The 23,873-nt window shown below is 35.4% G+C and overlaps 2 protein-coding genes across 2 annotated transcripts in view; one reads left to right on the top strand and one right to left on the bottom strand.

The window, feature by feature from the left end:
- Positions 1-3,359: 3,359 nt before the first annotated feature.
- On the bottom strand, positions 3,360-11,884 carry LOC110466006 (zinc finger protein-like 1 homolog). The gene is made up of 6 exons (XM_021522239.1): positions 11,718-11,884; positions 9,826-9,943; positions 9,157-9,350; positions 8,356-8,641; positions 7,955-8,078; positions 3,360-4,006 (listed from the first exon to the last, which is right to left on the bottom strand). Exons 1-6 carry the CDS (start codon positions 11,817-11,819, stop codon positions 3,802-3,804), a joined length of 1,029 nt encoding a protein of 342 aa, XP_021377914.1. The 5' UTR covers positions 11,820-11,884; the 3' UTR covers positions 3,360-3,801.
- A 269-nt stretch (positions 11,885-12,153) lies between these two features.
- LOC110466003 overlaps positions 12,154-23,873 on the top strand; it is a 20,695-nt gene continuing 8,975 nt past the window's right edge. The window contains exons 1-8 of the mRNA XM_021522235.1: positions 12,154-12,259; positions 15,895-16,049; positions 19,002-19,078; positions 19,312-19,437; positions 20,003-20,080; positions 20,454-20,547; positions 21,597-21,676; positions 23,307-23,395. Of these exons, the coding sequence (XP_021377910.1) occupies positions 12,187-12,259; positions 15,895-16,049; positions 19,002-19,078; positions 19,312-19,437; positions 20,003-20,080; positions 20,454-20,547; positions 21,597-21,676; positions 23,307-23,395 (772 nt within the window). The 5' untranslated portion in view covers positions 12,154-12,186. The remainder of the gene's footprint in view (positions 12,260-15,894; positions 16,050-19,001; positions 19,079-19,311; positions 19,438-20,002; positions 20,081-20,453; positions 20,548-21,596; positions 21,677-23,306; positions 23,396-23,873) is intronic.

Raw genomic sequence — 23,873 nt, 5'->3', positions numbered from 1 at the left:
CACAGGAGGGAGTCCAAGGTCATACAATGTATCCAGTCCAAGGTCATACAATGTATCCAGTCCAAGGTCATACAATGTATCTTCATAATTATAGGAACATGACTGAATGGCTGAACGCCCTTTTATGAAACACCTACGTACACAATGAGCCATGGACATATCAATTCTATAAATACTAAGTCCTGAGTTTTTGTGTTTTACCAACAGCACACTTATGTAAACAGAAAGGTATACATATTCAATTTATACAACATTAGAATAATTTAGAAGTTTCTAATTTTAATGATAATAAAAGATAAATAAAAAACTTAGAGTATGCCTTTATAGTGAAAAGTAAGTTATATGAGATATCTTATTAAATAAATAACTTATCACCTGAACAAATTACTACAAGATATGACATATGAGATATTTTGTATGATTTTGTTTATTTATTTATATCTTACATTTTGTTTATTTCATATCCATTTAAGCAGTATGAGTAATTGTATGAGAAATGTGTAAGACATATCTAGCCAAGTGTAACAAGTCATGTATACATGTGCATATTAAATATGCAATTCAAATAAAGATTAAAAAGTCAAAAACGAATTGTGGATACAATATTTTATGAGTTTACAAATTCACAAGCAATTTGTTATATCTCTTGATTATCCTGTTAACTCATGCTTTGTACACACAAATTTCCTTTTTATAAACAGTATAATTGCTATGATGTTTGGAAATTTGAAATTTACATTTTAAGGATGCTTTAATTTGTAAACATGAATTTCCACATTAAATGTTTCACACTCATTTTCATAAATAACTGCTTTGTAAACAAGTTTCCAACATTCAATTATGCATTTTAAATATATTTCCCACATTAAATAATTTAAAACAAGTTTCCCACATTAAATGTTGTATTATATATTTCTTACTATAATTGATATTTAACATGTCTCCCTAATAAACTGTATTATAAAGGATGCAGTGGAAACATGAAATTTCCCATTTTGTGTTTTGAAAATACTAGTTTTACACATTATACAATATGCTTAGTAAACACACATTTCCCACAATAAAAAGAATGATTTGTAAATACATTAAATAATTCAGTAATTTTCCACATTAACTGGTGGCTTTGTTGATCCTAATTTGTTACATGTGTTTCCCACATTAACCAATTCACCCCTATGTTACTTTAGTAGACTCTACCATGCATTGATCTGGATGAGTCCATTTTGGTCTACAGTGGTGAAAGGGTTAACCGATATTCTAAACATATATTTTCCTTATGAAATGTAATATCTTTAATGTGTTTTCTCACGTGAATTTGTTATTCAAAATTAATTTACATATAAATATATTCAGAAAACATTTTCTATCATAAATGATGTTGATAAATAGAATGATAAATAATGTTTAGCATTTATTATTGAACACGAAAATATCAGAAGAGGTTGTGACGTATCCTCCTGCTTGGGAAATATTGTTGATAAAGTAGACATTTATATGCATACCATATTATATTAGAGAGGTTGAGCAACCTTACGTGTACGGGGACGTGAACATGTAGCTACACGTACACGTACATGTTTGCAGGCGCCCGTACAAAAAATTAAACTGTACGGGTAAATCTATAAAATGATTGGATGGAAATTGTCCAATCAGATAGGTCTACGTTCGCAAAGATGGCTTCCGTATGTGTACAACAAAAAACCTCATAAAAACTCTAATTAGATGAATATTGATTCTGATATTTTAATTTCGAAAAGTCTAATTATATCATAGTTCATGGCTTCTTCATAAACACCAATATCCATCAACAACATAAAGGTATGCTTTCAAAATTCGCAAATATATAATTAACAGATGTAATTCAGACAGTTATTATTGAGTTAGATATGACGATATTAATATCTAACTTGATACAGGAATCTTAAAGATACAGACAAGACAGAATTATATGTACATTTAAATTATATCACATCACTGACCTTCAGTTGAATTGCTATGCTTTCAAAAATAACATTCTGGAATTCTACAGTACATGTAAGAACTCAACAATGAAGAATGAATCATCATGTCTGATGTCTCTCAACGCAACATAATCTGCAGTTTTTTTTTACTGTTATCACCAACGGAGAATGACTACCTTCTACTGAATTAAAGGTAAATATAACAAAGAAGAGACTAATATGAAGATTGTTCCCACTTACAACAATAGTGTTGTAATAAACTTAGGTACATCAAACAATAATAATCCTCAACAACACAAACACTTCCACACAAGGCAGATGAACAGAAAAATAAAACAACTGATATAGAGATAAATTCTAAAGACAGGGTTCAGAAATTTGATAAAAATTAAACTCTTAGTTTAAACTGTATTTATTTCTGGTAATATACAACACATTATATTTTCAATTTATAATCAGCAACAATTCGGAAACTTAGTACTTAGTACTTATACACTTGACTTTCCTATTCAATGTTCTATTGGGGATCTAAAAGAATATTTTATTTTATTTGAGGAATTGAAATCACACTGTAAAGGACAGGGTGATTCTATGAAAACATTGGTCCACTGTACTCACAAGACAAAACATTTTACTATGTAATACAACTCTAAAGTATTCATTTAAATTATAGACAAATACACAAAATGTAGTTGTATGTTAAAAAAATACTGTTTTTAGGAGAAAAAGTAATAATATATAAATAAAGATACAAATTACACAAAAAGAATATATTTTTGTAGTAAGTTTTAGTCTTTTAGGCAAGAACATTAATCTAGGCTGATGATTCAAAAACCTTCTGAGAAGTCTAAAGAATATTAACTTATATCACGGAATTAGATTAGATCCGTGCTTATATTCACCTTAATATGCTTTTCATCACCTCACTGTAACTACCTGTAGAGTTCAGACCAGGTACAAACATTTGTGTCAAGTCAGTGATTGTATATATGACATTTTCCACATTTAAGAGATACTGTTGATATTATAGTAATCTTTATCATATGAATACCGTGTTATGCAGTATCATAAAGCTATCACATAAATTATATTTATGTAACATATGTAATATGGCTCCAGAAATGACGTCACCATCGAATAGGAACAACCAATGTTAAGGAGACGAATTACTTTAAGTACTTATGTCCTTGTTTTCGAATCCTCTTTGTTGATTTTGTTTTATTTTGTCACTGCCATATATTGAATAAAATACTGTTTAAACTAATGTGACGTCACGTCATTGTGAAGCGGACGCAATTTTCATCGTTTCAGAGGCGGCCAAGTGCAATATATTCGTTTCAGATCACAATTATACAGTTTACTTTGTATTATATGATAAAAAGAATCTGTCATCCAGAGGCAAGCAAACATGAAAAATTCAAAACTTATATCATAAATCTAATATGAAAGGAAATTAATGACAGATCCTCTATTTATTGAATGAATATTTGAGGATTAAAAGGAGTGATAAAGCATGTTTTTAGTAGAGTAGTGGCATGATAGCCGTATATGTCTGATTTACTCTAGCGAATTTCCATTTTTATAAAACACTGATAACCAAATCCAGACAACAGTGAATGCCAATGGTTTTGCATCTAGACATGAACTCCATAATGCTGTAAAGAAAGGGCAAACAACTCTGGATGAGTTGTGTTTCAAGTAAAATCCAGATAAAATTGTAAGTGTGAATGGAGTATCCAAAATCTTTACTCGATTGCCATATTTTACATGTGGATAATTGAGATTTTAAACACAAGTACATGTATCATAATATTATATTTAAAAATGTTAAAATTGCTGATTAATCTATATTTTTCGGTAATTCATTGACCCTTATGTTAGGGTTGGCCATGGGATCCAGGAACGGGTCATTGTCTGTAGCGTTACGTCCAAGTTTAGAGAAAATCACAACAACAGTTACAAATCCAATTAGTCCAATGATTAAAACAAACAGGAACCGCTTCATCACTGCATTAGGGTCCTTCTTGTGTTTCCCGTCCCGAGACCTATACCATGACAAAAAGGAAATATTTACAATGATTAAATGAAAGATTTACAGTCCACATCTAATTTCATGTAGTACGTTTTAAATATTTGTGGAATATTAACTACTTAAAACTCACCACCTGCAAAGAAATTTCTACAAAACTGAAATCTGACAATATTAATCATATCCTTGACAAATTCACAATAAGGAGTAATAAATGACAAGGAAATGATGGGAACTTGTTAACAGCTCTATCAACATTGATTTCTTTAGATTGAGATATAACGTCACGCTACCACAATTGGTACACTACCCAAATTGGTACACGGTCAGAAAATTGTTCGAATAGTACTTTAAAATTAAATTTGAGCATTTTCCTTTTACAGTATAACAAAAGAGATATTTATCAGCATTTCTGCCGAATAGTTTTGTTTTCAGGAACATTTTAAGAGTACAAAATGATTTCAAAGTAAACATATCAGAAAACCAGTAAAAACGATGTAAGTCGACAAAATTTTGGAGGATTTTCAAGGGGTTAAATATAAGCATGTTTAAATGTTGATTTCTGGTCCTTATATTTGGATAATATAAAAGTGACTGTATACAATTATAGTTCAGTATGGTATCTATAAAAGCAATATATTTTGTTGTAATCGGCACATCAAATATCAAAAATATAAACAAATTCCATAGCCTGTGATATGGTGTACCAATTTGGGTATTATTTACGACCAAAAAAAGGGGAAATCTCGAAAACAAATTACTTAGATATAAAACTTTTCCTGAAAATGAACCACCAGAGGAAGTCTTTGTCAAGAATCAAGAAACATTCTAGATACAAGATCTGAATTTTTAAAGATCACTAAAAAACTGTCAAAATTGTACCAATTGTGGTAGCGTGACGTTAAAAACATAAAGGAGTCAAAGAACCCATCAGAATGTTTCTAATCACAACTGTTATGAATATTGGCAGTTTACCGTCAGTGAGAAACATTTATGGTGTATTAAGATTCCCTGCATCATTGCACAGTTTTTTTCATACATGTAAAGACAGTAACCTCCCCTTAACTTTCGTTTGGATATAACTGTAGCAACATTTGGCCAGGAGCCACTTCCATTAACCAGGTAGCTGAGTCGGTAAGAAGGGTAGTATAACAATCCAGTGTTCTAACCCCTATCTGGTCCCGCTGAATACTTACAATCCAGTGTTCTAACCCCTATCTGGTCCCACTGAGTACTTACAATCCAGTGTTCTAACCCCTATCTGGTCCCGCTGAATACTTACAATCCAGTGTTCTAACCCCTATCTGGTCCCGCTGAGTACTTACAATCCAGTGTTCTAACCCCTATCTGGTCCCGCTGAGTACTTACAATCCAGTGTTCTAACCCCTATCTGGTCCCGCTGAGTACTTACAATCCAGTGTTCTAACCCCTATCTGGTCCCGCTGAGTACTTACAATCCAGTGTTCTAACCCCTATCTGGTCCCGCTGAGTACTTACAATCCAGTGTTCTAACCCCTATCTGGTCCCGCTGAGTACTTACAATCCAGTGTTCTAACCCCTATCTGGTCCCGCTGAGTACTTACAATCCAGTGTTCTAACCCCTATCTGGTCCCGCTGAGTACTTACAATCCAGTGTTCTAACCCCTATCTGGTCCCGCTGAGTACTTACAATCCAGTGTTCTAACCCCTATCTGGTCCCGCTGAGTACTTACAATCCAGTGTTCTAACCCCTATCTGGTCCCGCTGAGTACTTACAATCCAGTGTTCTAACCCCTATCTGGTCCCGCTGAGTACTTACAATCCAGTGTTCTAACCCCTATCTGGTCCCGCTGAGTACTTACAATCCAGTGTTCTAACCCCTATCTGGTCCCGCTGAGTACTTACAATCCAGTGTTCTAACCCCTATCTGGTCCCGCTGAGTACTTACAATCCAGTGTTCTAACCCCTATCTGGTCCCGCTGAGTACTTACAATCCAGTGTTCTAACCCCTATCTGGTCCCGCTGAGTACTTACAATCCAGTGTTCTAACCCCTATCTGGTCCCGCTGAGTACTTACAATCCAGTGTTCTAACCCCTATCTGGTCCCGCTGAGTACTTACAATCCAGTGTTCTAACCCCTATCTGGTCCCGCTGAGTACTTACAATCCAGTGTTCTAACCCCTATCTGGTCCCGCTGAGTACTTACAATCCAGTGTTCTAACCCCTATCTGGTCCCGCTGAGTACTTACAATCCAGTGTTCTAACCCCTATCTGGCCCCGCTGAGTACTTACAATCCAGTGTTCTAACCCCTATCTGGTCCCGCTGAGTACTTACAATCCAGTGTTCTAACCCCTATCTGGTCCCGCTGAGTACTTACAATCCAGTGTTCTAACCCCTATCTGGTCCCGCTGAGTACTTACAATCCAGTGTTCTAACCCCTATCTGGTCCCGCTGAGTACTTACAATCCAGTGTTCTAACCCCTATCTGGTCCCGCTGAGTACTTACAATCCAGTGTTCTAACCCCTATCTGGTCCCGCTGAGTACTTACAATCCAGTGTTCTAACCCCTATCTGGTCCCGCTGAGTACTTACAATCCAGTGTTCTAACCCCTATCTGGTCCCGCTGAGTACTTACAATCCAGTGTTCTAACCCCTATCTGGTCCCGCTGAGTACTTACAATCCAGTGTTCTAACCCCTATCTGGTCCCGCTGAGTACTTACAATCCAGTGTTCTAACCCCTATCTGGTCCCGCTGAGTACTTACAATCCAGTGTTCTAACCCCTATCTGGTCCCGCTGAGTACTTACAATCCAGTGTTCTAACCCCTATCTGGTCCCGCTGAGTACTTACAATCCAGTGTTCTAACCCCTATCTGGTCCCGCTGAGTACTTACAATCCAGTGTTCTAACCCCTATCTGGTCCCGCTGAGTACTTACAATCCAGTGTTCTAACCCCTATCTGGTCCCGCTGAGTACTTACAATCCAGTGTTCTAACCCCTATCTGGTCCCGCTGAGTACTTACAATCCAGTGTTCTAACCCCTATCTGGTCCCGCTGAGTACTTACAATCCAGTGTTCTAACCCCTATCTGGTCCCGCTGAGTACTTACAATCCAGTGTTCTAACCCCTATCTGGTCCCGCTGAGTACTTACAATCCAGTGTTCTAACCCCTATCTGGTCCCGCTGAGTACTTACAATCCAGTGTTCTAACCCCTATCTGGTCCCGCTGAGTACTTACAATCCAGTGTTCTAACCCCTATCTGGTCCCGCTGAGTACTTACAATCCAGTGTTCTAACCCCTATCTGGTCCCGCTGAGTACTTACAATCCAGTGTTCTAACCCCTATCTGGTCCCGCTGAGTACTTACAATCCAGTGTTCTAACCCCTATCTGGTCCCGCTGAGTACTTACAATCCAGTGTTCTAACCCCTATCTGGTCCCGCTGAGTACTTACAATCCAGTGTTCTAACCCCTATCTGGTCCCGCTGAGTACTTACAATCCAGTGTTCTAACCCCTATCTGGTCCCGCTGAGTACTTACAATCCAGTGTTCTAACCCCTATCTGGTCCCGCTGAGTACTTACAATCCAGTGTTCTAACCCCTATCTGGTCCCGCTGAGTACTTACAATCCAGTGTTCTAACCCCTATCTGGCCCCGCTGAGTACTTACAATCCAGTGTTCTAACCCCTATCTGGTCCCGCTGAGTACTTACAATCCAGTGTTCTAACCCCTATCTGGCCCTGCTGAGTACTTACAATCCAGTGTTCTAACCCCTATCTGGTCCCGTGAATACTTACAATCCAGTGTTCTAACCCCTATCAGGCCCCACTGAATTCTATTATTTTTCATTAAAGTACCACAGGGAATGGTTTTCCTTCCAGAAATGATTTTTCAAAGCTATAATTAAAATAAGTTTCCAGTGCAGAGATACAGTTTTTGGCAGTACTAGTGGTATGGGAATCTTTAAGTAAAATACTGGTACATACTTGAGCCATTTTCCAAGCCATTCAAGGGCAGGTCTTCTTTTATATTTGTCCTCATCATGGTCATGTGACATATTCAACATATTACTTGTGTCTTCTTTTGTTGAATCAAACAGTTTTCTTGGATCTGTAACGATTAAAGGAATGATAACTATCCATATTCAATAATTGTCAACTTCTTTTAATCTGGATGAAAGTGACAATTTTATACCTATTTAACAGACTGCATATACAAAATATATTATGTACAGAATTTAAGATTATTTCCATTTTTCCTTTCATTTTAAACATAAAAATAATAAATACCCGGGTAAGACTAAGCTAAGAAACGTTCAAATAAATACTTCAATGATCATGCATGTTCATGTTGGTTATGAATGTCAAGGGAAACAACTCTTGCGAACCTGCTACACCATAAGCTTTCTCCTGTCCTCGCACTGTGGTGCCTGTGTCCACACTAATCACACTGTGCTGCATCTGGGGTGTCAGGGTCACATGGGCACTTGGTCTTGTGTGGTTGGAGGGACCAGGTGTTGTCCTTATAGGAGCTGGTGAGGATGCTGGTACAAATTCATTCTTCAATGGTGTACTCTGGGCCATAGGTATTGTTTGCTGTAGTGTTTGTTGTTGTATTTCTATGGGAACCTCCATCGGGGGTGCTGGTGACGGTGGTGGTTCTGGCTCATCAATCTGATGAAGGAAATGTTTAAAATCAAAGACAAATATTCCACTATTATAAACAATAAAGCTGTGCCAATTGTACCTAAATTATTTCACTAATCAAAGACTGTAAACATACTTTTTGTTTGGATTATGGAAAAGGAAAAATTATAAGATACAGGTAGTAGCATTAGTAGCTTCAGGATTGCTAGGAGTTTAATATGAGCATCATAAGATGAGACTCTTTTCTAATCTATTTAGCATGATGACACACATGTTTTAGAAGCTCGTCCATTGTAACATATTGATTTTGACATGACTTAGTGAAACTAAAACTAAAACGTTTTATACATAATATCTATAACTAATATAACTTAACAGATATAAGCAGCTTTTGATGTACATATCACCTGTCATTTGTTACATTTATTGTACAACTGAGACACTGGTGTCTTGTGGTTACCTGGTACATATGCCTTTCCAAACTAAGAAAAAATAATTTCTTTACATCAGAAAATGTGAATGAAGGTAAAAAATATACAAACCAGTGGAAGCCCCAGTCCGGCTCTGGCCCAGTTCACTTGAGATAACATCTGTCTTAACTCCACAGCTACAGGTGATGCTACATTTTGAGCTGGGAATATCCCAGCATTACACGTGGGACATGCATAACCAGCAGGAGCAGTGTTAGGAGGCATCTGATTGGCATAGCGGTTCAGACAATGCCAGTGAAACACATCTGAAACAGGATACTCATGTATAGAACTATATGTACATTGTATGTACTACATCTAACTGTGGGAATTACTGTTTACTGTTTAAGTTCTAGATGATGAAAATGCTTTGTAGCAACTAATTATTAAGGATATCGCTCAATATCACAGGGGCTTTTAAAACATCTGAAAGGTGTCTATTTTTTTTCAAAAGCAGATCATTACAAAATTTGCATTTGCTCAACATGTTTTTAGTATTTCTATCTAGGATAATTCAATTCACAACTTAATTTCAAAATGATTTTTTTAAGTTGCCATGCTCTCTAATTTTAAGCATTCATTTTGTCAGGATTTTTTTTTCTAAACATAAAGTATATCTTGTATCATCTTTAAATCTAATGGAAAGTAGTTAACATATCAACAAACAAGAGCCTTTCTCTTATTAGAGGAATAGATAAGTATTAAAAACAACAATAACTGTACAATATTCCAGCAGCTTACCATAACAGGTGAGTCGTACACATTGCTCGTTGTCAGCCGTTAACACCTTGGTACAGAGCGTACATGCTGGACTGTAATCACTGTCTTGTAACCACTGTAGGTATGACTTTACAATACACTAATAAAGGAAGGAAAACAATAATGAACCATTCATCATAATTGAAATGATTGCTTTAAAATATTTTCCTAACATTCTTCTTATGCTTGTACATCAACATTCAAATACTTGTAAAGCTTAATCTTTATATTTGCACTAATGTTGTGGAAATTGTATGCTTAGCTAGTTAGTATTACATGGAAATATGTATACAGAGAAAATTAATACTGTAGTCTAATTGCTGATCAAGGAAAACTATCCAGTGTTTTTATTTGCACAAAGCTATACATTGTAGTATTATTGGATATCAGACCGAACTGATAAAGGATGGGCATTACATTGAATACAACAGGGATTTCACCAGATGTCATCACTTATTCCAGCAGTAGTCCTCTGAGTTTATTACATTGAATACAACAGGGATTTCACCAGATGTCATCACTTATTCCAGCAGTAGTCCTCTGACAGTATATTAAGTCTAATAAGTCATATTTAAAGACCTCCAATTAAACATTGAAATTCAAATATAAAATTTGGATATACAATATATACAGTCATCATTAATATAGTGCATAAGGATGTTAGCCTGCAAGCATTAAGGCTGATGGCCTCAAAAATAGAGTTCACTGGCATCACAACATGTCAGTCTATTTTTGTAACCCAATTGAATTTTAAATAAGGACACAACATCTAAGATTGTTTATAAACCTAGGTTGTGAGGAATTAAGCTTCTAGCTTTATTACTAGCTGTCGAGAGGTATACTGGCTTTAAACCAAGATGGTTTTGGCTTTGAGAAGCCACAAGTATCACAGAATAATGCTCTGATAACATACTGTATGCAAGGACATTTTCACCCAGTAAGATTTTCGCCATTCACCTATGAATCAATACTTGCTGAGTCAAGAGTGTTAATTTCACCCGTCACATTTAATAACTATTCTTATTATACTGTTTACTTATATTTGCTGTAATGATAAATTCACCATCATTACGGAGGCTGAAAAAGGCAAAAATTAAATTGCAGCAAAATTTTCCAGTATACAGTATTTTACTGGTAAAAGAATATACAAACGAATGAAGGGCTGTGTGACCTTGATGGATAATGGAACTTCACATAAAATGTCTTTTTGTAATATTTAGCATTGTTCTAAAAAAGCTAGACATGCTGATGAAAGCATTTTGTATTTATAATGTTTGTAACCTGTCTAACTCTTATAAAATTGTAACACCACAGAATGTTATGAAATGCCATATCATGCATTTCTGTACATCTTTAAGGGGCCTTGTTGAACCTTAATCTATAGCTCCTACAGGTATAGAAATTAATTTTCCCACAAGTCAATTGGGGTATTGGTTTTCAACTATATGCATTATGTATATTCCACTAACCCAAAAATATTCAACAAGATAAGCAATATCAAATTTTGACTAGTCAATTGAGCTAACGGTTTGTAGAACCTCTAATCCAGCTGGAAATTTCACTAGTCTCACACTATAAGGGTGTCCTTACTGTCTATCTATATAATATAGCTAGCCCAACACATGAGTAATGATGAAAATGTTGATGTTGATGACAAATTGACAATGATGATGACAGGTGATGTTTCAATATATAGCGTTTACAACAATACAATCATTTTCCATTTTTTTTAAATTAAGACGATTAATGAAAACGTGTTACCATATATTGTACTGGCCGACTCCGTGACTGCTGCCGGTGTCAGAGCATGTTCAATGATTTTGAATGAATATATGCATCATATGTACACATGAAGTTGTAAAACCTAGACTCACCTTTGCATGGTTTGATACTAAACAATGTTCACAGACGTTTACTCTGTGCTCAAAGCAGAATATGTTAGTGACTTTCTTCTTTGGACATTTACAAAGACCCATATTTGCGTCTATGTATTTAACCTAGCGCCGAAATTGTTGGAAATTGTTTGACACATCAAACCGGAAGTTACACGACGGAAAAATAATAAAAGAAAAAATGAAACTCTTAGTCGGTATATCAATTCCGGACACGTTCATTATTTCATCAGTTATTTTAAGTGTATGTGTGAACAGTTAGGAAACATTGTATCTTAATCGAAAATATTTAAAATTGACAGCAATTTTAGGGTGGTACATCTTTAAATAATATAATTAGTAGGATTTAATAAAAATGTCGAATGAAGCCAAACGTTTGCAGGACTAACTTCAACGGGCTCTTTAAGAAGCTTGATATTTAGACGTTGCACGTGTGTAGTAAGCGAGCAACATGTGGAACCAGAAAGTCGTCGTTCCACCCATTGTCTGTAACATGAAGACCAACATTACAGGAAAAAATAAGGGTATGTTATGGCAGAACACATCCTGGGATATATAAAGAAATGGCAGTCAGAACAGACACTGCCAAGAGTAGCCCGAGTTTCCTCTGGCTTTTACTGTTTGTTTACACCAGTCTAAGTTAGACGTTTTGACAGATAGATGTCTGGTGTGAACATCCATTTTCCCCAGTATGCAATAAATAAGTTAATTGTATCAATTAGTTCATGGCAATGTACCAATACCAATTATTTTTTAAGTTTGAAAAAGACTTCAAGTCATTTTTGAACTCTTTGGTGAATATGCATATACCACACAAAATATCAAAACCAAAAGAAAGCCAACCCTGGATATTTCATGAAATAAAACATTTGATAAGTGAACGCAACAGATTATTTAAAATATCAAGAAAGTCTGGTGATAAAGATCTAACAAAGAAATATAAAGAACTGAAACATTCCATCCAAAAAAAGATTCGGCAGGAGTATTGGAAATATATAGAAAACATAGTTACTCCAGATGAGACTTCGGTCAATGGAACTTTCACATGCATGATTTTTTTTAGACCTACATAAAACACAAGAAAACAGACTTCACATCTAAAAGAGGATGGCAAGCTCATTTCAGATTCCTATTCAAAAGCAAACCTACTCGATAAGCAATTTGAATCAGTTTTCTCTACATCCAAAAACATATCTCCTGACGTCTTTTCTAAAGAAAATTATATGAATCCAGATCAGATATATCCAACCGGCATGAACACCCCCCCCCCCCCCCCCCTCATTACCCCAAATGGTATTCAAAAACTACTAAAGAATCTTGATAGTTCCGAAGCACCAGGCCCAGACGACTTGAGTCCAAGAGCTTTGAAGCCTACAATCTGGCACTGTTCCGCAAGATTGGAAAACCGCCCATATTGCTCCAATATTTAAAAAAAGCCAAAAATATGATCCTGCAAATTACAGACCTATATCACTCACTTGCATTTGTTGTAAGTTAATGGAACATGTCATAGTGTCACACATCATGACACATTCAGATCGTCACAATATTTTGTATCCTCGCCAACATGGTTTTCGAAAATTCAGATCCTGTGAAACACAACTTTTAGAATTTGTTGACGATATTACCAAAACTATTGACAACTCAAAACAATAGGATATATTGGTTATGGATTTCTCCAAAGCATTTGATAAGGTCATCCACTCTCTTCTTACCAACAAACTCAGTCATTATGGTATAGATGATAAAACTACTTCCTGAATCTCAAACTTCTTAAATAATAAAACCCAATCAGTACTTGTTGAAGGCGTCAAATCTGAGTATGTACTAGTTTTATCCGGTGTCCCCCAGGGATCTGTACTGTTTGCGGATGATACCATCGTATATCTGACAATTACGTCAGAAAGATGCAAGGATCCTACAGTCTGACCTGGACAAACTTGCCCTTTGGGAGAAAAAATGGTTAATGGCTTTCCACCCAGATAAGTGTATAAAGCTCTCACAATTTCTAAGAAAAATTCGCTTGTCATTTTTAATTATTCTCTTCATGGCCAAATATTAAAACATGTTAATTCTGTGAAATACCTAGGTGTAACCCTCAGATCAGATTTGAAATGGGACTCTCATGTAGATCAGATTTGCAACAAGGCAAATTCTATTCTAGGATTTCTCAGAAGAAACCTAAAAATTAGCTCAAAAACATTTAAAGAACAGGCTTACAAATCTTTGGTAAGACCCTCTTTAGAATATGCTTGCTCTGTTTGGGATCAGTACACAAAAATTAATATCAACAAATTAGAAATGGTCCAGAGGAGAGGAGTCCGATATGTGTCAAATCGCTTTCGGAATACCTCTAGTGTAACAGATATGATTGGTACTCTTGGCTGGTGCAGCTTGTCAGATCGTAGGAAAGATGCACGCCTAAAGATGTTCCATAAAATTCATCGGGGCACGGTGGCCATATCCACGCCTGACAGGATGCACTGAGCCAGAAGAATTCCTAGAAATTCCCACCAGGTCCAATACCAACAGCAATACTCGAAAACACTAACTAGACAACAATTATTTATTCCTCGTACCATACTAGACTGCAACAAATTACCATCTGACATCATTAATGCACCCACTTTCAACACTTTCAAAACATCTCTTTCCAGGCACACCTATAAAATTGAAGATGCAGAATAATTAGTTACATTTAACAGACTAAACATAATAATTTACTACTTCTCTTCTTTTCCCCCTTTTCCGAACAAGCTTTGTCGGTGGGGGCTTCCCAATCACTGGCTTGCTCAGACCTCTCTCTCGGACTCTCCTCGAATTAAATTTTCGTTCTCTTAACTTTAACTAAGTGATTAATTATTAATTATTATGTGATATATATTATAGTCTGTCATTTGCGCTGCATAAACCCAACTTCGTGACAAAATCTTCAATTTGTTGAAGGTGGTCACTATATGGTAGAACTAGAACTAGAAATGAAATGCTCATGCCTGTTTCTTAATAATAATAATAATAATACGTTCCGCAGTTTGTGATCATTTTTGGAAAATGAGGCACTTTTTAGCTAGGGGAAACATAGTCCGCTTAAACTGACCATAATCGCAGGCTCAAAAATTCTGATCGGTCGCCTGTTTATAGTCAGCTATCGACTGCTCTATAAAACACGGGGATTGTTGTCGAAATCTGGCGACAGAGATTGTGAGAGTTATACATGTTTGTCAGAGAAAATAATCATACCTTTATTTAAGTTGATTCATTTCTCACTAACTTGACTAGATGTCATGTCGGTACTCGATACAATATGGACGCTACATCATTTTATTCAATTGAAGTGCGTTCGACTGCTCACATTGACAGCCATTTTATAGAGCAGTCGATAGCTGACCATAAACAGGCGATCGATCAGAATTTTTGAGCCTGCGATTATGGTCAGTTTTAGAAGACTAGGGGAAACAGTCTGTATTCGACAGAAAAACTGAGCAAAAAATTACTGAATAAATATATATATGTAATCTGTATTTCAATTGTTAAAACTAGGGGAAACACATTGAGTGCATTGAAGTTAACACTAACGTCATAGTGCACTGGAGTTAACACTAACGTCATAGTGCACTGGAGTTAACACTGACATCATAGTGCACTGGAGTTGACACTGCTCACTGTGCACTAGATACCAAGTTTATAAGTTTGCTCCAAAGTGCATTATAATGGCATAAGTATATTTTTGGTAATTAGCTATAGGTTACCTGTAGTTCATCTATTCTAAATTAGTTCATATTTTTGCATGGAAAGGGAAAACAACATAAATCAAAAGGATGAAATACTGGGTGGCCCAAAGGTACAATGTAATTTTTTTCCTTTTGTGAACATTTACATTTAAATGTAATATTGACATAAGAAAAGGTATACAGTGTATATAGAAAACAAATTACTAGCTGCCTTAATTGTGAGGTTCGTGTTAATTGAGGATATATATTTAAACTGATATTGTTGTTCATGTATATGTGTATGTACCTGATAGTTTTCTAAAATTTAAAAATGTACCGGTATTTGTAAATGTAACCAAAATTTATTATATTTACACTTTCATTTTAATAATATTTTTCTTCATAAAAAGTTGAACAAACTTATCTCACTGAAGTCAATTTCTTTTAAGGACACTTCAAAAATATGAAAACAACAATGGCAAATCTCACTCATCTCCTGTCTGATGTATCGGTTTGGAATTCTGAGGAGCACATTCTGTCAAAGATGGTCTACAAGAATCACTCACAGCGCAGAAGGGAGAAAACACTACAGGGACTTAAAAGGGTAGGTTATTATAAAACACTACAGGGACTTAAATGGTGGGTTATTATAAAACACTACAGGGACTTAAAAGGGTAGGTTATTATAAAACACTACAGGGACTTAAAAGGGTAGGTTAACGTTATTATAAAACATTACAGGGACTAATTAAAAGGGTAGGTTATTATAAAACACTACAGAGACTTAACAGGTTGGGTTATTATAAAACACTACAGGGACTTAAATGGTAGGTTATTATGAAACACTACAGGGACTTAAAAGGGTAGGTTATTATAAAACACTACAGGGACTTAAAAGGGTAGGTTATTATAAAACACTACATGGACTTAAAAGGTGGGTTATTATAAAACACTACAGGGACTTAAAAGGTGGGTTATTATAAAACACTTCAGGGACTTAAAAGGTGGGTCATTATAAAACGCTACAGGGACTTAAATGGTGGGTTATTATAAAACACTACAGGGACTTAAATGGTGGGTTACTATAAAACACTACAGGGACTTAAAAGGGTAGGTTATTATAAAACACTACAGGGACTTAAAGGGTAGGTTATTATAAAACACTACAGGGACTTAAATGGTAGGTTATTATGAAACACTACAGGGACTTAAAAGGGTAGGTTATTATAAAACACTACATGGACTTAAATGGTGGGTTATTATAAAACACTAAAGGGACTTAAATGGTGGTTTATTATAAAACACTACAGGGACTTAAATGGTAGGTTATTATGAAACACTACAGGGACTTAAAAGGGTAGGTTATTATAAAACACTACAGAGACTTAACAGGTTGGGTTATTATAAAACACTACAGGGACTTGAATGGTGGGTTATTATAAAACACTGCAGGGACTTAAAAGCTGGGTTATTATAAAACACTACATGGACTTAAAAGGTGGGTTATTATAAAACACTACATGGACGTAAATGGTGGGTTATTATAAAACACTACAGGTACTTAAATGGTGGGTTATTATAAAACACTAAAGGGACTTAAATGGTGGTTTATTATAAAACACTACAGGGACTTAAATGATGGGTTATTATAAAACACTACAGGGACTTAAAGGGTGGGTTATTATAAAACACTACAGGGACTTAAAAGGGCAGGTTAACGTTATTTTAAAACATTACAGGGACTAATTAAAAGGGTAGGTTATTATAAAACACTACAGGGACTTAAAAGGGCAGGTTAACGTTATTTTAAAACATTACAGGGACTAATTAAAAGGGTAGGTTATTATAAAACACTACAGGGACTTAAAGGGTGGGTTATTATAAAACACTACAGGGACTTAAAGGGTAGGTTATTATAAAACACTACAGGGACTTAAAGGGTAGGTTATTATAAAACACTACAGGGACTTAAATGATGGGTTATTATAAAACACTACAGGGACTTAAATGATGGGTTATTATAAAACACTACAGGGACTTAAAGGGTAGGTTATTATAAAACACTACAGGGACTTAAAATGGTGGGTTATTATAAAACACTACAGTGATTTAAATGGTGGGTTATTATAAAATCCTACAGGGACTTAAATGGTGGGTTATTATATAACACTACAGGGATTTAAATGGTGGGTTATTATAAAACACTACATGGACTTAAAAGGTGGGTTATTATAAAACACTACATGGACTTAAAAGGTGGGTTATTATAAAACACTACAGGGACCTAAAAGGTGGGTTATTATAAAACAATACAGGGACTAAAAAGGTGGGTTATTATAAAACGCTACAGGGACTTAAAAGGTGGGTAATTATAAAACGCTACAGGGACTTAAATGGTGGGTCATTATAAAACACTAAAGGGACTTAAATGGTGGTTTATTATAAAACACTACAGGGACTTAAATGATGGGTTATTATAAAACACTACAGGGACTTAAAAGGGCAGGTTAACGTTATTTTAAAACATTACAGGGACTAATTAAAAGGGTAGGTTATTATAAAACACTACAGAGACTTAACAGGTTGGGTTATTATAAAACACTACAGGGACTTAAAGGGTAGGTTATTATAAAACACTACAGGGACTTAAAGGGTGGGTTATTATAAAACACTACAGGGACTTAAAGGGTAGGTTATTATAAAACACTACAGAGACTTAACAGGTTGGGTTATTATAAAACACTACAGGGACTTAAAAGGGTAGGTTATTATAAAACACTACAGGGACTTAAATGGTGGGTTATTATAAAACACTGCAGGGACTTAAAAGGTGGGTTATTATAAAACACTACATGGACTTAAATGGTGGGTTATTATAAAACACTACAGGGACTTAAATGGTGGGTTATTATAAAACACTACAGTGACTTAAATGGTGGGTTATTATAAAACGCTACAGGGACTTAAAGGGTAGGTTATTATAAAACACTACAGGGACTTAAAAGGTGGGTTATTATAAAACGCTATAGGGACTAATTAAAATGGTAGGTTATTATAAAACGCTACAGGGACTTAAATGGTGGGTTATTTTAACATCCTGAAGCTGAATGCTACTCGGAATTAACAACAGATGAATTTGATACGCTGTACATAACCCACTTTGACAATGCGATATCATTAATTTACAGTTTGAGATTCACTGTCAGTGTTTTTGCTACCTGAATTTTACAACAGCCTGTTCCTTTATGAATCGGGGAAAATATGGCATTATTTGCATTGAAACTGGAAATATATTCCTAACCTTTTGGTCATTTTGGGAAAATAAGGCACTTTTTAGCTAGGGGAAACAGCCTGTATTCGACAGTAAAACTGACCAAAAAACCCACTGACTGTACATTACTCAAATTTATTGTATACATGTGATATCAACTAAATTTGTTTGCTCAATTTACATGAATAAATACCAATCCCTTTAAAAAAAATAGTCTCCCTTGTGACACGATTAAACCTTTATTTTTATTTGTTGGACGATGTTATTCACTGTTTTACTTTGTAGATTAAATCCTGTGTGGAGAGATTTTGTGCCTTAGAAGAAATCAAATATCTAGAAGATATTACCAGTTCACTGGAGGCGTAAGTAGACAGAATGTTCTTTAGCATTATTTCTTTTTTTTCCCTTCAGCATGGAACGTTTTTTGGAGGTCGTTGGATTTTAAATCTGCGTTTCAAATTATTACTTTTAAAAGGAGAAGTATTGGCAAAATTTTGTAATAATTGATTTTTTTTGAAACAATTTGATTGATTGACCGACCCTGAAAAGGGAAGAAGATGTAAATTTATGTATATATTTATATACTCTGTTACAGGGCTGACCTGAATGATGACAATGCCTACCTGCCCTCCAGACAGATGTTAGAGTTTGTCCTTGTCAGACTGATGGGGGTGGCGGCCCTGCTCACCCAGACTTCTGCATACTGTGTTTACACCTTCCTGTATCCTTGTCACATTCTTTGATATAAAACGGTAATGTTACGGACTTGCACTGCAGGGGTGTATGCTTTCACTTTTAGAATACACTAGCCCACAAGTTGATTTTGAAATGTTGTACTAGCCCGACCTATATTTTCAAAACAGATATGGGAAACTTTCACTTGCCCCAACATAGAATCTACTAGCTGGCATCAGGCTAATGGAATGGTATTCCCCTGCTATGTATACAGTCTCTTTCAGTACAAATTTATCAAGTTTGTGTTAAAATTTATTAAGACAATTTGAAGAATTAAAGATTTTAATATATTTCTTTTCACAATTACATTATTATTTCTTCAGCAGTTAACATATACACTGTACTGTATGTAGTGCTTTTTCTTGAGTATGATGCAAAACAAATTATTCTTAACCCTTTTTCTTGACTGTTCAAACATATAAAAAGGTCATGATAAATGTCGCTTAATTCAGAGTTTAAATGATCATTGGACATTTTCAGTTTGACTTTGGAATTCAATTACCTTTAAAAATGTGTGACTGCATTACTGTACTCCCTAACCTGATAACTAGCACAGTCCAGCAGGATCTGGAGACGGGTATCTTCATCCCACAGTCCATGGTCTTCTTGTCTGTCGCTAGCAGGATCTGGTAGGTAACATTCATTTTATTTTTGTACTTTAAAGCTCCTAACAATTGTTAATCTTCTGCTGTATTGACTATTTTGACTTTTAGGACAGATTTATTGGCCACCTTTTTTATGTCAAAGAAATCAGTATTTTTCAACAATTTAAGTAAAAAAAACTTTGTTGTACAGTTTATTTATATACAATAGGAATGTGTTTATATTCGATGGAAGTTCTAACTGGAATCTGCTTTGTAAAAAGTGCCATGACTATTAATTATATAACAATCTAATGAACCAGTTGGGATTTTTACAAGATAAAAGCTATCCGAATTTCACTCCAGTAATAGTTGGCTTGTTATTTAAATGCTAACTTCATTTACAAACTTACATTTCCAGGGCTTTGAGCAAGTCTACCTGTATATATATGATCACATGGTACAACACACTACAAAAGTGCCTTGAACATTTGGAACCGACACAAGTTGTATGGGTAAGTTCAAACAAATTGCTTTAGTTCATTATTTTGTGATTTTATTTAGCTCATTCACCCCTGAAATTCCAAAATGAACTATTCCAACCATTGAATTGGAAAAGTTCAAATGTGTCTTCAGGGGGTGTGAATGAGTTAATATAAAAACTCAGTTGTAAGCCTTTTAAGACTAGACAGACACTGCAAATCAGAAAGTCCTTTATGTTGACTTGATCAAGGCTCCATTTGGAATTAAGAGCAATCTACTTGAGTGTGATCACGAGGACCTTTAGGTCTTTTATCAGAAAAACTTTCTTTACAAATTATTAATTTATCAACTGTTTATGTTTAGTCTAAACTGAAAAATGATCAGTTGATGGAAGCTATCACTTCTGTATGAAGTAAACAGAGAAATGTCAACCTAAGTGTAAGATTTTTGAACATAAAGTTATCTGGAGGGTTTAGCAACATTTCCTCCCACACTTCTCAAATGAAATTTGTGACAAAATTGATCACCAGCCCTGGTTATACTGCATAAAGTAATGATGCAACGGTAATGTTTTCAGAGTGATAGCACATGTGAGCTGTCTTACTCTTTCCCTTCAAATGTAGATAAGTAAATGGGGTGAGATAGGGGATTCTTAACCCAAGGGGAAAGATTCTGATGTTGCCAAACATGAGGCTTTGTGGATATACCTGTCCAGGGTAAGAAAATAATAAAATCTTTGACCCCCTTGGGGGTGAGATAGGGAAATCTCAACTTGAGGGGGAAGATGGTGTACATTTGTAGTTGTCAAACATGAGGCTTAGTAGATATACCTGTCCGGGGTAAGAAAATAATAAAATCTCTGACCCCCTTTGGGGTGAGATAGGGGAATCTCAACTTGAGGGGGAAGATGCTGTATATTTGTAGTTGCCAATCATGAGGCTTTGTAGATATACCTGTCCAGGGTGAGAGAAAAGTTATATTATCACAACCTTTCAAAATGTGGTGTGGGAGAATTATACGTCCATCATGATTATACAGGCATGAAATTTAAATGTAATACTTATGTTATCTATGTCAACAGCTTGAAGATCCTGGTATACTGCCAGTCTGTCTCGGAAAGTGGTTGGAGGGATTTGACAGGAAATCTCTTCCAACAGAGAGGTATACATGTACAGAGAAGTGGTATTTACACAGTAATTAGTCGCTATGTGTGTAGATGTAATGTTATAAAGTGACATTCAAGTATCAAGTCTTGGCAGGGAGATTTCTCTCCCCAGAATCCCTTAATATGGAGATTGAAGTTAGGGTAAGGAGATTTTTCTCCCCAGAATCCCTTAATATGGAGATTGAAGTTTTGGTAAGGAGATTTCTCTCCCCAGAATCCCTTAATATGGAGATTGAAGTTAGGGTAAGGAGATTTTTCTCCCCAGAATCCCTTAATATGGAGATTGAAGTTAGAGTAAGGAGATTTTTCTCCCCTTGGAAGGGTGTTTGAAGTTTTGGTAGGGAGATTTCTCTCCTTGGTGGGCAGATTGAATTTTTTGAGATTTTCAATGCACACTATCTTTTACCAGAATCCTAATTATATATTGGATCTTGCATTAGTTTCCATTTCATAAGAGATTTGAGAAACGAGTCTAAGAATTTTTCAATTTAGCAAGCCTCCGGCGAGCTAAAATGAAAAATTCGGGACAAGTTTGATAAATTTCATATGAAATGAAAACAAACTTTGTAAGATCCCTTTTATCACATAATCAAGATTTGTGGCATTTATTCGTGTAAAACGACAATTTTCATGCAACCTTGAAATGTAAAAAGCTGCCATTTTGACACCAGTGCGTAAGTCTGTGACATCATGTACTTGTCCTAGGCGTGACGTCACAATTAAAAATCAATGAAACTTACAACCAATCACAGGGCTGATATTACATGGGTTAATACACACAAAAATATGTCATGGGTATATTCACTGGATAACACTGTACATGATGCTATAAACACAGTACATGATGTTATAAATAATGTTATGAGCTTGCAATTGTATTTAACAACATTTGTTATTTAATAACTCTTCATGTAATTACCATCAATCTAAATAATTTTATACAGATGACACACTTTGATTAAAATCAATAAAAAAAACACCAGACTACAGTGTTTGCTAAGAAGAATTCACATTTTTAAAAGGAACTTATTTAAGGATTAGATGTACTGTAATGTGTTGAATTGTGCTGGTGTACTTTGCTAAAATTGGACATTGTTAAATTATGATGGCCAGGCCCAGTTTCATGAACAATTCTTAATTCTATGAAATTCCTTAATCTAAGTTTTTCCATTGAAAAGCATTGCTGGAGTTAGGGGAAAATCTCATGTTTAAGAATGTTTTCTTAACCGAACAATGCTTTCGCATTGAATTTTCGAGAGACTGGGGTCAGGTACATGTAAGTGTATGTCATTTGTTAAGTCAAATGTATTCAAGCATGAGGTGTCTACCTAATAAATCATTTTATTGCATGCATGACTGTCAGAGTGAAATGTTAACGTTTTAGCATGATTACATTAAATGGCTGAAGAGGTGGAAGAAGACGGTGTTGTCTGTCTTGAGTCTTCCTCTGTGAAAATTGCTTTGACACTGATGGTCTTTGTACCTGCTGCAGCATTTGTGAATTAAAACTGTCCAAAAAAGTTACCCATTACACAGTATAACAAATTTCTGTCATCATTTCTATTGTTTTTATAGGCAGAATTTTTAAATAGATTGGACTTGATTTGCTGAATTTGGTGTTTACAGAGCTACAGTGGTAATGACAGAGCTGGCAAAGCCTTGTGCTGATCAGAGACTGGACGCAGGATCTCCTACACAGCAGACCACAACACATGGTAAGTGTAGATATTGTCTGAGCCTGTCATTATTACATTGTTGTAACAAAATTATATATGTAGAATGGTTGATTATGTTTACTGGTTGGTTCTGAAAATGTGTTTGTAGATTTTACTCGCAGATCAAAGCAGTGAACTCTCTTTAAAAAGATAAATAGTAAAGTGTTATCCAAAATGAATGACATAGTATTTTTAGCCTTTCTCTCTATTAAGATACTTGTGTTTCATATTTTAAGTAGGTTTGTTAATAACCATTATACATGCATATGTAGAATAGTTGCAGTATATTTCAATTTACCATATTTCATTAAAATGTTCAGAAGCAGGCCGGGGCACCATCCAAAGTGTGTTTACCTGTGGTTGAGGCAGGACCGGGGCACCATCCACAGTGTATTTACCTGTGGCTGAGGCAGGCCAGGGCACCATCCACAGTGTATTTACCTGTGGCTGAGGCAGGCCGGGGCACCATCCATAGTGT

The sequence above is a fragment of the Mizuhopecten yessoensis genome, unplaced genomic scaffold, assembly GCF_002113885.1.
Source record: "Mizuhopecten yessoensis strain PY_sf001 unplaced genomic scaffold, ASM211388v2 scaffold11111, whole genome shotgun sequence".
NCBI lineage: Eukaryota > Metazoa > Mollusca > Bivalvia > Pectinida > Pectinidae > Mizuhopecten > Mizuhopecten yessoensis.
The sequence above is the reverse complement of the archived record's forward strand: the minus strand, read 5'-3'. Positions and strand labels throughout refer to the sequence as shown.

Bases quoted from the DNA above. Each gene is read 5' to 3' on its own strand.
- LOC110466006 (XM_021522239.1), bottom strand. From the start codon at position 11,819: ATGGGTCTTTGTAAATGTCCAAAGAAGAAAGTCACTAACATATTCTGC. The intron at 9,351-9,825 runs GTAAGCTGCTGG...ATCCTGTTTCAG, and splicing joins TGTACGACTCACCTGTTATG to ATGTGTTTCACTGGCATTGT. The intron at 8,079-8,355 runs GTTCGCAAGAGT...TAATCGTTACAG, and splicing joins GAAAGCTTATGGTGTAGCAG to ATCCAAGAAAACTGTTTGAT.